General features: G+C 41.1%; 1 protein-coding gene across 3 annotated transcripts in view; it reads right to left on the bottom strand.

Moving 5' to 3' along the window:
• Positions 1–434: 434 nt before the first annotated feature.
• Positions 435–18,396, bottom strand: part of CEMIP2 (cell migration inducing hyaluronidase 2) — an 85,474-nt gene continuing 67,512 nt past the window's right edge. For 2 of the 3 annotated variants that reach the window (XM_029919935.1, XM_029919934.1), the window contains exons 19-24: positions 15,928–16,110; positions 11,878–12,097; positions 9,362–9,460; positions 5,165–5,319; positions 2,794–2,897; positions 435–2,451 (exon numbers count right to left, since the gene is read on the bottom strand). In XM_029919935.1, coding sequence (XP_029775795.1) covers positions 2,255–2,451; positions 2,794–2,897; positions 5,165–5,319; positions 9,362–9,460; positions 11,878–12,097; positions 15,928–16,110 — 958 coding nt within the window. In that variant the 3' untranslated portion in view covers positions 435–2,254. Of the gene's footprint in view, positions 2,452–2,793; positions 2,898–5,164; positions 5,320–9,361; positions 9,461–11,877; positions 12,098–15,927; positions 16,111–18,396 lie in introns of those variants that run through there. The other variant, XM_029919936.1, reaches the window with a different exon arrangement.

The raw sequence follows: 18,396 nt of genomic DNA, 5'->3' as shown, positions 1-18,396 counted from the left end.
TCAAAAATAAATAAAACATTAAAAAAAAAATAGATAAATGTAATTTTGTTTTAGTCACAAAAAATTACAGACCAAAGTTGAACAGTGGACTTATTATATTAGTGCAGTGGGTCCTAAACCTGGCTGTATGTTAGAATCACCCAGGGAGCTTTAAAAAAATTCCAATGCCTCGGCTGCATCCCACACCAATTAAACCTGAATGTAGGGGTGGGGGGTGGGGCCCAGGACTTTGTATTTTTTAAAGCTTCCAGGCAAGTCCAGTGCACAGGCAAGGCTGAGAACCGCTGCCCAGGAGAATGTGATCTCTGTCCCTCTGAGGTTTAGTCTTTCAAAATCTACTTGGCGGACAGTCCCTTCCTCCTCTCTGCCAATAACTTCTTTACAGCTGCAGTCTGGAATAAAGAAATGATGGATTGATTGAGTCACACACAATATATAAAAAATACATGCACACACATTTTTATTTATTTAACTTAGGCCCTGATGATTAGCATATAAATCAGAAAAACCGAGTTGCCTTGGAACTTACATAGCCTCTCCAAATCTTTAAAGAACCAAAACTCTAAAAAACACACACAAGAGATATGTAAGTCATAAAAAACACACACACAAACAGACTTTAATCACCTTCAGGAACCATGATCCAATAATATATTTAATAGGTAAGATCTCATTCATCGATATACAAAAGAAAAAAAAACAGCCTTAAACTTTAAGACATGTGCCCTTAGCAAGAGCACTTAGAGTTAGAATGGTTTATCGGTAGCATTTTGAGGTAGCATATTTTTAACGTTAACAGAAGTCACAGAGCTGCTCTGCACTTTTTCGTGGACACAGAGGGACAGCCCTCAACCTTTGCTCTCAGCAGAGGAAAACGAGTGTGTCTGAACTCATTGCCAAGTCAGCCGGAACACACTTCCTCCAATCTCGCCATGGCCATGTCTTCATACGTGTCACGTGTTACAGGTTTTGGAAAAGGTGAAGGCATTTTGATCCTTCTCTCCTCTTGGTGTGGTCACCGCCCCGGCTGTGGGGCCAGTCTTTCTGACACATGCAATTCTCACGGACAGAACACGCGCACGTGCCGTGGGAAGGGAATTTGAGCGTCACGGCGCTTTTGAAAAAATTGGCTCTGACAACTTAATTAACTAAGAATGACCAACTTCTCTAAGGCCGTACAGAGTACTGTTTCTGAATATCTCCTCCATGATTCTGACCCTTAAAAGGCTCCCCGCTTTTTGCCCCATGAGTACAATATTTTGGGGTCTCCTTAAGCTTTCTGCGATTTTCTTGGCAGGATGAGGAGCAGAAAAGCTTTAAAAAAATCCACACATAAAAACAACAAAATCCAGGTGCAGGAGCAATCCCGAGAACAGACTTCCTTTGTGCAAGTTGAAACGATGCAAGTTTACGGTTTAGGAAAACGGCCTTCTTTTAACAACAACAACAAAATGTAAATATTCAGCTCAGCTCTGCATTTTTAAACAGGAATATACAGTCGAAACAGGTTAAGAATTAAAGCTGCAAAGACGGTCCCAACAACTTCAGACCTTGGTGCAGATCAAATTTTTGCCCCTGGGCACAGATTATCAGGGATGTCAGATCCCTAAAGCCCTTTTGTCCCAGTATCCTTTCTGTTTGAAAGTTAAACCCTTGGAAGGAATCAATGTACAAACGAATAAAAACAGCACATGCCCAGGCAAAAAAGGGCATGAGCAGGGCCTGAGCCGCCATGGGGAAGACTCTGTTGAGAATCCTATACAATCTGCTAAGGCTGCCTGCCCGGATCCAGAGCCCAAGGCATCAGTGAACTTGCCGGCCACCCAGGTCAACCGTGGGCCCAAAGCCAACGACACAGCTGGGCATCAGCCTTCAAGTATCGGAGGTGCTACAAGAGCTGGTCCCCTCAAGGACTCGGGCTGATCCTCGGGGGCCCCCACCTCGTCCCACGACCTCCTGTGATACAGAGAGGAAAGAGCTGCTTGCAGTCACTGAAACACACAGAGTAGAAGGTGAGGCATCGAACCGCTCTCTGAACATACCAGCCTAACAAATACAAATAAATTCTTCAACACTTTGTACAACTCGAAGGTGCACGAGCTGGTATTTAAGCGATCGCTTTAAACTCCCTTGTCCCTTTCTGGATCAAACAGGAAAATGGTTCCATTGGGTTAACAGTGTCATTTTAAAAACGCCATAAATTAAATAAGTTAGTTCACATTTTTCCCCCCAGCACTTAAGTTACAGCGAGTCTCTAATGTGCTTTAGAAGTCTGCATCAACAGCTCCAGATCTCTTCTGCGGACAGCGCCGGCTCTGTGACAACCATATTCATCCAACTGCAAAGGTATGAATTGTTCAAGCAGCCCGAGGCCCTGGCCAGCAGGACTGGTGAAGAGCTTAGCCCACGATGGCTTAAAGTTTCCGCTGAATCCCAAAAATATGGTACTCCCTTAAAAAAAAAAAAAAGTGCAATTTGTACATCTATTAGTTCCAGGCAAGATAACCCGGGAGGTGAGTTGGAGGTAAGCAAAACAAAGGCGGCTATAAACACAAAAAAACCTACCCTTCCCTACGTCAGCCATTGAACTCTTACCACCCACCTCTTGCCCCAAATAACAAACCACATCCCCAAACACTTCCTCTAATAACGTTTCCTTATTTAAAGATTCTCTTAATGATGCCCACTCCAGCAAAATAAGTTCATGAAAACGATCTGGGGGCCACAGTCCACCATAAAAATGCTCCTGTGGTTGGACTCAGAAGAACTCCATAGAATAATGCAAACACAAACCTTTGTTATAAAGATGAGCTGGTTTGGCTAATCCCAGAGGGACTAATGATTCTGAAATATTCAAATGCTTTATTTCTCCTCTGGTGCTCAACAGAACAATTGACCTGCATGGAAAAGAAAATTGGAGGGAATTTCAGTAAATAAGCATGTGTTAATTGAGGACCTTTTTGAACTGAGTACACCGTAGATATGCTAGATAAAAGCAGGAAAGCGGAAAAAAACCTGCTTTTCACATCCCTGTGGTGACACATTCTGGCTCCCCTGTCCCAACCAGAACTTATGTTGCTATTTCAATGCGTCTCAAGGTGGGGAAGGCAAAGGTCCTTTAGGTCAGGTGACCCAGTGAACAAACTGGGACTCAGTTCTATTCTGAAATAAATTAACAGGGGAGGTTAGCTTCGTTGTTTCGGATACTCTACGTATCTATTTAAGTCCTATTATCTGTTCATTAAATAAATGAATAAACATCAATTCTAAAAAGAAATAAAATCTGTGCCCCAGGGTTTGGTTTTAATTGCCATGTTTGTTATATAGCAAATCAACATGTATACTTAGATCTGTTTCTGGATTTTCTCTACTCCTGATCTTTCCTCTCTCCTCTGCCAATGTTATGCTGGCTTAATTACTATGGCCTCATAATACATTTTAATATCTTATAAAAACAAGCCCTCATCTTATTTTAAGTTGTCTACAAATAGTTCATTACTCTCCTATATTTATTCTTCCAGATGAACTTTAGTACCAACAGTCAAGGACAACAGACAAGTAATCTATTAGGACACTAATAGAAATGTGTTAAATTTATATGGGTAGATTGACATCTTTAGAATATTAATTTTTCCTCCAGAAACAGGAAAAATCTATCCTTTTCTTCAACTTGTATATATCCATTAGTATTCATTTTCCTAATGGGTGTCCTGACATGTTTTAGTAAGGTTCAGAAGTTTTTATGTTGGTATGGACTCTTTGTTGAAGTCATTCGAAAGCAGCAGTGACGATTTCAGAGTCAGAAGAGAGGTCTGACCATAGCAACCCTACAGGCCTGTCCCTTTTCGGGCTAGTCCCACGAGATCACTTACAGGTCCCCAATACGCACCTCAATCTGTGCACAATCTCTCTAGAAGTCACTGCCAATTGCTCCATAACCCTTAACTCTTTGTTAAGATAGAACACAGAGACAGAAAAGGATTACTAAGTGTAGAGCACACTGAATTTCTGCCCACTCACCATACTTAGGTTACTAGCCCAGAAATAAGAGCAGAGCACTACCCATATCTTCAAACCTTCCTTTAGTCCCCTTTCTAGAAACAACGTAGCGACTTTTTAATGAGTTGGTTTTAACTCTTAAATCCATAGGTACCTTGTAAGACACCATGTTACCCTACATATCTATGGTAAGGGGTATGCTCTGGATTGTTTTAGGTGGACTGAGTACCTGTGTTTCCACCATTGAGAAAAATTATAAACCCTTAAAGAAAGTTAAGGCCTTGGAATTCCCTACAAGTATCCTAAAGCAGAAGATAGAGGTATACATGCACATTGAAGATTACACTCAAAAGATCCAATGACTTTATGTGATTTACTGAGAACTGGTTCTACAAAACATAAAGAACGCAAGTCATCAGATAACTGGAGATGTGTCCAAAAACTAGACAGGCCTTTACTCCCCAGGAAGCTTAGGTCCCTACTTTAGTTACTTCACTAAAGGAGGTCTGCATGTAAATCAACGTCTGCAGCACAACCAAGGAAGGCAGAAAGGAACCTGAGTTCCTTTCTTTGCCTCTAGGCAGGGTCTAACCAATCCCCAGAGGAAAGGTTTCACTCACGTACATGCTTCTTCAGAGACAAACAAAACAAAACCAGTCAGACCAGAGCTCTTGAAAGAGAGACCAGATACCCAACCGCTTAAAATTCAGTTGACTCCTTTCCAGTCACTTCCACATGAGCCAGGGAATGAATTCACAGCACAATGCCATCTGGGGGCTTATCAGTGGGCCAGATGGCCACAAAGGCAAAATTGCCTATAAAATTGCTTATATTGGTAATGAACCTTCTGAGCAAGTTAGGTACAAAGCAGATCAACCAAATGCTAAAAAATGGGACAGTAAAACTCCAAAATACAGAGCAATTCCCCTTCGAAGAGCCTTCACACCACTTGCAAACTCTTCTGACAGCTTGGCTTTCAGTTATCAGTGATACGTAGTTTAGACCACGTGGGTGTCCGTCTGAGATGAGGAAGGAATGAATACATTTCAAAGGCCCTAAATGCCCACAGAGGAAAAGGGTGGAAAGACAAAACCGAAGCGCAGAGTTAACTGGGTGTCATCGGTTCACGGTGGCTTGTCCCTCTTACAGAGCAAGCTTCACCTACCTTGCAGGGATGCCTGTTCTCAAATACTCTTCCACGCGACTAACATCAGCAAGAGAGAACACCTTCTTGGCCATTAAGCGGAACGGAACGCTGCAGGCATCCACAACGAGGAGGAGAACACCCGGATTTTGGATGGTAAAGTCAGTGCCATTGACCTGAGAACAGACAAATGTCTTGCGCTGTCACCACCATTTCCAGGATGGCTCATCTCTCTAGCCCTTCTCTAGTCTTCTAAACCCATGAATCAAATTATAGTTCCAGGATTCGAGCTGTAGAATCCATTTACTCTTTCTCCACCAACATCTGAAACTAAGCCATGTTCTCATAGGCTGTGCCTTGATTGGTCTTTACTGTTTGGCTAGGATGCTCGAGAAAGGCATTACGATGGAGGCGCTCGGTTGAGCAACGTGACTCTCTCTGCACGTTTAAGGGCTTCGCTCTTGCACACACTCTGTCACGGGGGCCAAAGCTTGCAGACTCAGCGAGCCATCAGCTCAGAGCCACTGCAGCTCTGATATTGTCACACTGGTGCAATTATCCCACACGTAAGCCCCCCCTATCCCGTTAGAGTTCAGGTTTGGAACAGGAGAGGAGCCAGATGGCCTCATCTCCTTTGTTCCAACCATAACTCTCCTGTAAAATCAAAATGGAGAAGTGGTACTTTCACCAGGGTTTAAGCCACAAGGTCTGAATAACGTTTGTTCACGACTATTTTGAGCTGAAGTTTCCAGTAGTCCTCTTTAAATGAAATTAGCGGTTTGAGGCCTCTTCAAAAAAAAGAAATGCCAGACACATCCAAATATCATTAATTCATCAGGCAAAAAAGGAAAAAAAACCTTCACCAGACTAAAAAAATGATTCAGTACTAATTTAAGTCATAGGCACTGTTCCTACTAAAATGTGTAAAATTGAGGCACTTGGCTGGCTCAGGTGGATGAGGGTGTGGCTCTTGATCTCTGGGTTGTGAGTTCAAGCCCTGAGTCAGGTGTAGAGATTACTCAAGTAAATAAATAAAAACTTAAAAAAAGGGTTTTCTTAAAAAAAAAAAATAAAGAAATAAATTGTGGAAAATTATAAACTATGCTAAAGCTAACAAAGGAGAAATGCTATCATCGCTATACCTATACTTGTTTTGGGAAATTATATTTTATTTCTAATCACTACTGATCTCACAGGAATCAAAATGACCTTTTGGCTGTGTTTATGTTGCTCCAGTCCAGAGAAGAATCCTAGAAATCCTTGAGGTAAAGTACCGTTAATACTTGTTTTTAAAACTCAGAATACAGGGGCGCCTGGGTGGCTCAGTCGGTTAAGTGTCCGGCTTTGGCTCAGGTCATGATCTCACAGTTTTTGGGTTCGAGCCCCACACTGGGCTCTGTGCTTACAGCTAGCTCAGAGCCTGGAGCCTGTCTTCAGATTCTGGATCTCCCTCTTTCTCTGACCCTCCCCTACTTGTGCTCTGTCTTTCAAAAATTAATAAAAAACATAATAAATAAAACTCAGAATATATAAAATCGAGATACATCTGAGAAAAAAATATATAATGATCCTCAACACACCAAAACTGTCCTCTTAAAAAGAACCCCCTAAAACCCACTGCTTAAAAAAAACACAACAGTTTCCATATAGGCTAAAGCAATGCCATGTCCTAGTGAAGACTCTTCATCTATTGCCTGGGGAAAGCACTGGAGGTAAATATGATGAAATATAATGTTCTGTGACTTTTGGGGGTCCCGAGTACCCAGTGTTCAGCAATAGAGTTTTAAAAAATGTCTTCACAGGGTGCCTGGGTGGTTCAGTCAGTTAAGTGTCTGACTCTTGGTTTTGGCTCTCACGGTTCCCGAGTTCAAGACCCACGTCCAGCTCTGCACTGACAGTGTGGTGTCTGCTTGGGATTCTCTCCCTCTCCCTTTCTCTCTGCCCCTCCCATGCCCCTGCTCTCGCTCTCTTTCAAAATAAAAATAAAACTAAAAACAAGTCCTTAGATCCTGGAGCAGAGCCTGCTTGAGATTTTTTGAGCACAGAAATGTCTTGTTAAATTATTTAGTGAAGTAAATAGAGCAGAAAGACTCAGCACCCACTTGCTTCCTTTACACAACTGACTCTCATTAGACACCACGCCAACCGCCTGCACTGAGGCTCTCTGGGCAGCCGACGGCATGGAGATGCTGAGCTGACAAATTTTAGGCCCAAAAAAATGACATCATGAACATACTACAAAATGAACAGTTGCTAAGACAGGATAGTAGGCATAAATATATAGTTGGGAAATCTTTGGGCCGCCTTCACATAGGAATTTTCTCTATTTATTTATTTATTTATTTATTTATTTTTAATTTGTGTGTGTGGTCATGAGATCCATCTGCTTAACAGATTTTTAAAAAAAAATTTTTTTATGCCTTTATTTTATTTTGAGAGAGAGAGAGACAGAGAGTGAGCGGGAGAGGGGCAGAAAGAGAGGGAGACACAGAATCCGAAGCAGGCTCCAGGCTCTGAGCTGTCAGCACAGAGCCCGACGTGGGGCTTGAACCCACGGACTGTGAGATCATGACCTGAGCCAAAGTCGGCTGCTTAACCAACTGAGCCACTCAGGCGCCCCTCTGCTTAACAGATTTGAAGTGTACAATACAGAATTGTTGCCTGCAGGCACAGTGTGGTACAGCAGGCCTTGAGCTTAGGCATCTAGTCAACTGAAACTACATGCCTGTTGATCATGCCTCATTTCACCCTCCCTTCTTAAGTAGGGGTATTCTTTTTTATTTTTATTTTTTAATGTTTATTTATTTTTGAGAGAGAGACAGACAGACGGACAGGCAGATAGGGCGTAAGCAGGGAAGGGGCATAGAGGGAGACACAGAATCTGAAGCAGGCTCCAGGATCTGAGCTGTCAGCACAGAGCCTGAAGCCACAAACTGTGGGATCATGACCTGAGCTAAAGTCAGAAGCCTAACCCACTGAGCCACCCAGGCATGCCAGTAGGGATATTCCTAATTCAGAGTTGTTAAAAAGTTCTTAATTCAGAGTTCAGCCCTGGAGACGGATGGTGATAATATTTGCACAACAATATGAACGTACTTCATGCCACTGAACTGCATGCTGAAAAACGGTTAAGATGATTGGGGTGCCTGGGTGGCTCAGTAGGTTAAACGTCTGACTCATGAACTTGGCTCAGGTCGTGGTTTGTAGGATCGAGCCCTGTGTTGGTCTCTGCACCGATAGCTTGGGATTTTCTCTCTCAAAATAAATAAACAAACTTTAAAAAAAAAATAACTAAAAAAATGGTTAAGATGATGTACTTTATGTTACATATATTTTAACACAATCAAAGAATTGGGAAAGAAAAAAAGAGTAAGGCATAATTGTGTCCAGATACATGTGGATTTGTGATTGTATTGCCCACCACTTTGAAAAACTGAGCTCCTATAGTTAGAGCATGGGTCAAACAGGTGAAGAGGATTAAAAGGCACATCGTTGCAGTTATAAAATAAATCACAGGGAGGAAAAGTGCAGCACAGGGAATAAAGTCAATAACATTGTAATAACCACCTGGTGTCCGGTGGTAACTACACTTACCATGGTGAGCATTTCACAATGTACACAGTTGTCAAGGCTGGTATGTCTGGAACTAATATTGTATGTCAGCTATACTTCAATTACAAAAGTTAAAGAAAAAGCGGGGGGGGGGCTTTAATGAGACCACGAGAGACTGGATATGGATATCACTTAGATGGATGGACACCTACTACCCTGAGAGATCCTAACACAGTGGCACTCAGGCCGATCTGACTTCTACAGATCTCATGCCAACAGCTAGTTATCACCGGTGAACTTAGCTCTTAACCTCAATTCTACAAGACCAGTGCACTAACCCCTGAGCTATGGAGCCATTAACCTCGATTCTAAGCGTTGGGGATGAGGTTCAGGCCTCTATTTCCATAAACTCGCCTAGAACAGACAACTAACGCTTTGTGAGCAAATTTTGACATTCACCTAAAAGTCATCAGTAAAGACAATCTACGGAGGGAAGAAAAAGGATTTTTTAAATAAGTTTAACTTATTTAAAAATGCATATGTTTAGGAGTATTTATACCTTTTTTACATTGCCTGCCACCAAGGGCCTGTTGCCAGCGGTGATTCGTGTCACCGGGAACATAAAAGTGAGAAGCTAAGGCAGGGCACACGCCGGATGGTACTTACAGAGATCACAGACAGGTCTCCACGCTGAGTCTCTGCTTTGCTGGGTGACTGGAATTGCACGGGGAGGTAGCTTTTATGAGGATCACTAGTAAACACCACCTACACAGGGATGAAGTTCCACATTTATGTCAACTGCACCTTCCTTCAAAGGGGCCTCAAAATAAACTCGATTATATCAAACCCAATGGTGCTTTTTCCCCCTTGTGAACTGTTGGTACACATTGCATGGCCTAGAGTTTCCTCTTTTGATACAGACTTAATACAAGAAGTGTATGGTCCTCATTTTCAGGAATGATCCCAGTCTCAAATCTTATTAACAAAATCAATTCTGCAATGACTAAGGTAAATGTAGTTTACACTTCTAAACATTTTATGCAAACAACAGTCACAAATCTTTTTAAAGGTCCTTTTCAGACCAGTTATCTTAAATAGGGACGAAGTCACTACAGAACTAAGTATAAATGACAATGATGACCCTGTTCAAAACCCTTTAGTAGGCTGCGCATCACCAGGCTAAATTCTTCTAGTGGCCTTGCAGTGCGTCCCATAAATCAAGCCACACCTTATGCACAGGCCCCTAATCCACAGATCTCACATTCCACACACAGTGTGGTAACTTTGCTTCATCTCCTTCCCTGCCATTCTGCCTTTGCAGATGTTGTTCCCTCCCCCAGGAATGTCCTTCCTTGTTTCCTTCTCCTCAAAATCACTCTCAGGGTCCAAATCCCACCTCCTCCCTCCTCCCTAAAGGCTTTCTTCTCATCCAAAAGCAAGCCTAACTCCCAGGCAATTGGGACTTATATATATATATATACTTATGAATGGATAACAATTCAGCAATTTCATCCCAAGGGCACAGAGTCACCATACTACTAAACATTCAGAAGTACCACATTTCTTGGAGTCTCGGGTTTGGATTCAAAAATTCACGTGAATCTCCCTACTTACTCCTAAGGTATAGGTGATTGTTTTGATATTCAATTTTCCAAGTAAATGTGATGTTTTCAAATACGTCAAGTACTGTGCAACTGCGCCAATATATATAATCCATATCTCCAAAAATATAAATTCTAAGCAATGTTTCAAGTGCATGCGCACACACACACTAAAGAATGTTAAATATTAAGGAATGGAACCATTTAACAAGACAGGCTGTTTCCAACGATGATGATTTTTTAAAATTATAATGTAGTTGTTATTATAAATTATATAATACGTTCAGTAATGAAGGACTTTCTTAACAAATTCAGCTTGAGAATTGGGCCGGAGAATTTACTTTCCCACAAAGATTATCTAAAAATGCCACTTTAGCAGTCAAGACAGTATATGGGACAGGCAAAGATCGATATAAACTTCTTCATGTACATGGTTGGTTGGTGGGTTAGTTGGTAAGTTGGTTAACAGGTTGGTTGGCTGGTTGGTGGGTAGGTGGGTTGGTTGGTGAATTGGTTGGTAGGTTGGTTGGTTGGGTGAGTTGGTTGGTGGGTAGGTGGGTTGACTGGTTGGTGAGTTGGTTGGTTGGTGGGTGGGTTGATTGGTTGGTGGGTTGGTAGTATGGTGGGTTGGTCTTAGTTGAGTTGGAGAATAGAGGTGATGCAAGGATATGAAACACTGAGAGTGTGATAGTGAGCTGCCATTCAAAATGTAGTTACCATATATCATAATAGGAAGAACAAATCCCTGCTCTTACTATCACCAAAAGGCAAAATCAAATGAGAAAAATTTCTGATTCAGTAGGACTGGCGTAGGACCAAGAATTCTAATATTTCACAAGTTCCCAGGTGATGCTGATGCTTTCAGTCTGGGGACCCCACTTTGAGAACCATTTCCCTTAACCCATATTTGTTTGTGTAAAGGCTAACTATTATTTAGGGCAGTATTCATTCTATACTTCTTTTTCACGTGGAACTGGTCTGACTTCCTTTGGAAACCCCATGCCCATTTGGAGCGCATATTTTGTACTGACTTTCAATGTCATGTTTTCTTAAGATCCAGAGAGAGACCTTGTAATTAAGACTATGTCAGGAGAAGCATTTTACTTCTAGCCAGAGTTAGTTTGTACTTTTAATTACAGGTGAATATAATAGCACACACTTTGAAATTAACATTTCCAACCTTGAAAAACAAGGGAACAGTTTTCATATGAACTACATTTTCAGAAGAGAAATTTTACAGTCATCAATAAAATAACGTATTTTTCTACATCGACATGTAAACCCATCAGCAATAGTGTAACAGAATCACACCTGAGGAGGGGAAAAAAGATGAGGACCAAAAATTCTACAGTCACTCAAGATAAACTGACATATCACAGGGGTAAGCTATTTCTATTATGAATTTGGACTAGTTTGCTTCTTATAAGCCTCACATTCTAGAATGGGCCACAATTCAGAAGAAACCATGCAATATTTCTAACTTCACAACACAGAAGTTTCCAGAGAAAAATATGTCCATTGCAAAACAACAACTTTTCATTCTTTCTCCCAACCCACAGCCCACCTTTCTCCCTTGACTACCTGGCGGGTCCCGCAGCCTTGACAAAGCCCGGTGAGCATGGACGGCATGCGCTTGACGGCCGATGGCTTCCTATAATACTGGGGGTATGCTTTGGCCATGCAGTTACTGATGTCTTTTGAGTCTGTTGCTGCCTGGATCTTGACTCTTTCGCATCCCTGAGATGAACAGTAACTGTGGCCATCCCTGTGGCTTTTGGCTTTGAGATACAAAAATAGTAACCTGCACAGAACACAAACCAATCCATAGGGTGTTAGACTGAATCTCAAAAACTAACAAAAATTCCTCATATCAGCTCAAGGCCTAAAGTGATAGTCTTCTAGTAAAGTAACTTTTCCTTAAAAAAAATAAATTACAAAAGTCATGAAGTTGTTTCTCTTTCCTTTCTATCTTCCTAGGGTCCTAAGTCAAATGTAAATACGACTCTCGGAAAATATTTTGACAACCCAATTCAGTCATTCTAGAACATATTAAAGTTAATTTCTGGATTGAATTAGTTTGATGGGTAATTTGGGAGGATGGCCTTTGGTTTGGTTGAAAAATTCCTTGGAAAATTTTAGACTTGTATTGAGTTTAGAATTTCGTAAATTAGTCCTGTTTATTCTTTTTTTGTTTTGTTTTGTTTAGAAATCATTTTGGTTTAAGGCATAAAATTGAAATAATAAAAATAACAACTGTGACTTGCTTGGCTAAGGCCAAGATATGGTCTCACATCAGTTCCTGTGATGTTTACTAAGAGCAGATGGGCCTGATGTCCTTCTGTCTGTACTTTGGCCAAAATCAAGTGAAATGAATAGCCACGCCCACTCTGAATGACCCTCCAGCTGCCAAGATGAATGGAAAAGTCACTTCAGGCAGCAGTCCAACGACTGTCAGCAGAACTAGTGTTTCTGAACCAAAGGGAGACTCTAAAGCATTTGATCAAATGTGATTGATTATTAGAGATTAAGAACTCATATTTTAATACAAAATCAGTGAACAATGAAAAGTTGTGATCCTGGGGTAAAAATAAGCCATTGTCTGAATTAATACTTTTAACATATATACCTTAGGAAGGAAGGGGACCTAATTAGGCCTGAGTTTTCTGATATATAGTTAAAAATTGTCAAAATGAATAGAATTAAAAAGAATGGGAATCTTGGAGACTGAGGGATTATAAAAACACCCGGCTGAACAATCCCTATCAAAATAACACCAGCATTCTTCACAGAGCTAGAACAAACAATCCTAAAATATGTTTGGAACCAGAAAAAATCCTGAATAGCCAAAGCAATCTTGAAAAAGAAACCCAAAGCAGCAGGCAACATAATCCCGGACTTCAAGCTGTATTACAAAGCTGTAATCATCAAGACAGTATGGTACTGGCACAAAAACACTCCGATCAATGCAACAGAGAACCCAGAAATGGACCCACAAACATATGGCCAACTAATCTTTGACAAGGCAGGAAAGAATATCCAGTGGAATAAAGACAGTCTCTTCAACAAGTGATGCTGGGAAAACTGGACAGTGACATGCAGGAAAATGAACTTGAACCACTTTCTTTCACCATACACAAAAATAAACTCAAAATGGATGAAAGACCTAAATGTAAGACAGGAAGCCATCAAAATCCTAGAAGAGAATGCAGGCAAAAATCTCTTTGACCTCAGCCGCAAGAACTTCTTACTCAACACTCCTCTGGAGGCAAGGGAAACAGAAGCAAAAATGAACTATTGGGACATCATGTAAATAAAAATCTTCTGCACAGCAAACAGTCAGCAAATCTAAAAAGTAACTACAGAATGGGAGAAGATATTTGCAAATGATGTATCAGATAAAGGGTTAGTATCCCAAATCTATAAAGAACTTATCAAACTCAACCCCCCAAAACCAAATAATCCAGTGAAGAAACAGGCAAAAAACATGAATAGACACTTCTCCAAAGAAGACATCAAGATGGCCACCCGACACATGAAAAAATGCTCAACATCACTCATCATCAAAAAATACAAACCAAAACCACAATGAGATACCACCTCACACCTGTCAGAATGGCTAACATGAACAACTCAGGCAACGACAGATGTTGGCAAGGATGCGGAGAAAGAGGATCTCTTGCACAGCTGGTGGGAGTGCAAAGTGGGGCAGCCGCTCTGGAAAACAGTATGGAGGTTCCTCAAAAAATGAAAAATAGAACTACCCTACGGCCTAGCGATTATACTACTAGGTATTTATTCAAGAGATACAGGTGTGTTGTTTTGATGGGGCACATGCCTCCCAAGGTTTATAGCAACGCTATTGACAATAGCCAAAATCTGGAAAGAACCCTGATGTCCATCGATGGATGAATGAATAAAGAAGATGTGGCATAGATATATACAATGGAGTATTACTTGGCAATCAAAAATAATGAAATCTTGCCATTTGCAACGTGGATAGAACTAGAGGGTATCATGCTAAGTGAAATTAGTCAGAGAAAGACAAATATCATATGACTTCACTCTTATGAGGACTTTAAGATACAAAACAAATGAACATAAGGAAAGGGAAAAAAACATATATAAAAATAGGGAAGGGGACAAAAACATAAGAGACTCTTAAATATAGAGAACAAACAGAGGGTTACTGGAGGGGTTGTGGGAGGGGGGATGGGCTACATGGGTGAGGGGCATTAAGGAATCTACTCCTGAAATCATTGCTGTACTATATGCTAACTTAGATGTAAATTAAAATAAATAAATTAAAACTAAATAAATAAATACCCAGCTGAACAAAATATTTCCCAGCTAATCATGAATTTGTGATCCCCAGACCATCCTCACAAATTTGGGTGTTCCATTTATTTTTGTGGAAAATCAACGGAGAATGGGGAATTTCTGTCATCTGTAGAAGGAAAGTCCAAGTAGGTTGTTTTAAGTCGAATTAGAAATTGATAATCAGAGACAATTATGGCAAGAGAAGACTTAAGCTGGTCACACTGGCTGCTGGAGGGGCCCTCGAGGGCAAAAGAGCTGCATCTTATTCAAAAACTACCAAGGCACTTGACTAAAACCCAACCTCATTCGCCCATCAGACTGGCCACCCTTCTCCCCATTCTGAACTTGTCTTTCCCCAAACATGCCATGCCACGTTCTTCCATGCCTCCATGCATCTAACCACACTGGTCGTAGCTAGGGACACCTTATCCCTGTCTTCTTCTATCTCCTCCCACTGGTTTCTCAGGAGTTAGCCCCGTGACTGGTCATCCTTGACCTCAAAAGGCACACTGAGTATCCCACTATAGGACTTACAGCATAGAATCCTCTAGCTCTCTAATTACTTGCTTGGCATGCCCACATCCTTCAATGGACTATGAATTTGCGGAAGAAATAAGCCTTATTTACATTAGTATCTTTACAGCACTTAGACGATGGCACATGATAGGAATGTCAGCTCAAGGAATGGAGACTGAAGGAGCATGCTGCTTGCTGGAAGAGCACAGGAGATCGAGCCTACCATAACCCAAAGGTTGAGAGACTGTAACTGGATAAAAGCAGACAAAGCCAACAGGACCCCAGGTGAACAGGATTAGAATTAAAGAGTGGAAAGATGTAGCCTAGAGAGAGTTGAAAGCAAACATGCCATGGTTACACAGTGGTTTGGTTTTGTTTTTCGTAAACTCAAGGTCAACTTGAGAGATCACCTTAAAGGAAGGAAAGAAAAAAAAAAGCTTTTGCTGACATATGAACTAGATCACATGTAAACAATCATCTGAAGAGTTGTGATAGAAAAAACTTATTTTGATTTTCAATTGGGCCCACCGGTTCTTTATTGACAGGGATCATTTCTCTCTCCAAATTGCCTTAATAGGTATATGGCAAACATCTTCATTTGAGTCCTGCCGCCAACTATAATTACGGCATTCTATGTCTCTAAACCTCTAATAGTGAGGAGCAGAGAATTCCCCACATCAGCTGCTTTTCCAAACAGCTGTCACATCACAACCTATTCTTAGTTAGGCTGAAGAACTAGTAATTTCACCATTAAAGGGAAACAGCAATAATTCTCATTCACTGGTTGGGCTGAATTACCCCGTGCTGGAGTCAAAATAGAATTTCCTCTCAGACTGCTTTCTCTGCAGTTCCTCCAGGGAGTGCACAGGCTCATACTCTTCCATTTTGGACAGTGAGCCATTGTGGCGCTGTAAAAAGCCAAAGGTAACCTGAAAACTTGTGTTTGATGGATAGCAGAGGCCAACTCGAATCCAGTCGTTCCTGTAAAGGAGAGACAATAAAACAGTGAATTCACACTTACGCCTATATATTTTGAGTATTATAGCATATGTAGATTTCAGCCATGATTTTTTTTTCTCCTCCTTACATTTCTGCTGTGTGTCGAGCCCCTAACAGCGAATCTCCTACCTTTGTATATTCCCCAAACTTCTCTTACCAATGTATATTCAATTGTCTGGATTACAAAAATGTCTTGGTTTTTTTTTTTAATAAATTTTTTTTAACATTTACTTTTTTTTTTTTGAGAGAGAGAGAAAGTGCAAGCAGGGGAGCGGAAGAAAGAGAGAAGAGAGGGAGACACAGAATCGGAAGCAGGCTCCAGGCTCTGAGCTGTAAGCACAGAGCCTGACGCGGGTCTTGAACCCACAAACTGTGAGACCATGACACAAGCCGAAGTCAGCCTACTGGCTGAGCCACCCAGGTGCCCCAAAATGTCCTGGTTTAAACAGGACTTCAGGGAATGTGAATAGAAGCCGAATAAAATGTACTGAGGTGCTGCCAGAAGGTAATAAAGTGAAGTGACACGGCTGAGGATGGGCTACATGAAGATGGAAGAGACACTAATAGCCAGATAGCGGAAGCATACACTGATAAAATCTTTAAAAAGAATTAAAAAAAAATTTTAATGTCTATTTAACTTAGAAAGAGATAGAGCATGAGCAAAGGAGGGGCAGGGAGAGAGGGAGACACAGAATCTGAAGCAGGCTCCAGGCTCCGAGCTGTCAGCACAGAGCCTGACATGGGGCTCGAACTCATAAACCGTGAGATCATGACCTGAGCCAAAGTCAGACACTTAACCAACTGAGCCACCCAAGCACCCCTAAAAAGAATTTTTTTTTAAGTAATCTCTATGTCCACCATGAGGCTTGAACTCACAACCCTGATATCAAGAGTTGCACGCTCCACTGAGTGAGCCAGTCAGGTGCCTGTCCCAAGAATTATTTTGTTTATAAATGTATATGTGCCTTTTGTTATTGCCTAAGATAAGTGCCTAGTGGTAAAATGGCTTTATATAAAGGCCTATGTATTTTTAAAGTTTTTGGTACATATTACCAAATTACCATGTTGGTTTTTTCTTATCTAATGTCCTATCTTTAGATATAAAATCAATATTTTCTGAAAACAAAAATATTTCCCTTTTGTTAATCATTTGCTGTTTGGGGGCATTTTAAAAAGTGATTTAATGTTTATTTTTGCTGAGAGACAGAGTGCAAGTAGGGGAGAGGCAGAGAGAGAGGGAGACACAGAATCTGACACAGGCTCTGCGCTGTCAGCACAGAGCCCAATGTGGGTCTTGAACTCGGGAATGGCGAGATCATGACCTCAGGCAAAGTTGGTCGCCTAACTGACTGAGCCACCCAGGCATTGCTTCAGGCATTTTTCAAATTGTGGTAAAATAGATGTAATAAAAAATTCATCTTTTAATCCATTTTAACTCCACAGTTACATGGCATTAAGTACATTTACAAGGTTATATAATCATCCCTACTCTTCTAAAGAATTTTTTTTTTAGTTTATTTATGTATTTGGGGAGAGAGAATAAACAGGGGAGGGGCAGAGAGAGAAGGAGACAGAGGTTCTGAAGCGGGCTCCATATTAACAGCAGAGAGACCAATGCTGGGCTTGAACTCACAAACTATGAGATCATGACCTGAGCCAAAATTGTATGCTTAACCGACTGAGCTACCCAGATGCCCCCTCTTCTAAAGAATTTTTCAGGATGCCTGGTGGCTAGGTCGGTTAAGAGTCCAACTCTTGGTATCGGCTCAGATCAGAGTCTGAGCCCTGCGTCAGGCTCTGCACCGACAACATGGAGCCTGCTAGGGAAGTTCTCGTTCCCTCTCTCTCTGCCCCTTCTGCTGCTTGTTCTCTCTCAAAAATAAGTAAGCATTAAAAAAAAAACTTTAAGAGTTTAAACAATATGTAACAAGGCTTAAAATTATTCGTGCAGATTTTACCAGTAATGTCACTAGAGAATAATTAGAAATGCAGACCAAAGCCGTTTAAGAAAAGATGCTCTGTGCAGCACCATTTATAAGAGCAAAAAGGGGATACTGGAGAAGCAGGCAGAAGAAACACAAACTAAATGTTCATGGAGGGAGAGAGTAGTTAAATAAATCTTGGATTTTCTTTTCTTTTCTTTTTTTAATTTTTTTAAATGTCTTTTATTTATTATTTTTGAGAGACAGAGAGAGACATTGTGAGCAGGGGAGGGTCAGAGAGAGAGGTAGATACAGAATCCGAAGCAGACTTCAGGCTCTGAGCTAG

Source organism: Suricata suricatta, chromosome 13 (assembly GCF_006229205.1).
Source record: "Suricata suricatta isolate VVHF042 chromosome 13, meerkat_22Aug2017_6uvM2_HiC, whole genome shotgun sequence".
NCBI classification, from domain to species: domain Eukaryota; kingdom Metazoa; phylum Chordata; class Mammalia; order Carnivora; family Herpestidae; genus Suricata; species Suricata suricatta.
Note: the sequence above shows the minus strand (reverse complement) of the source record. Positions and strands in the feature narration are given on the sequence as shown.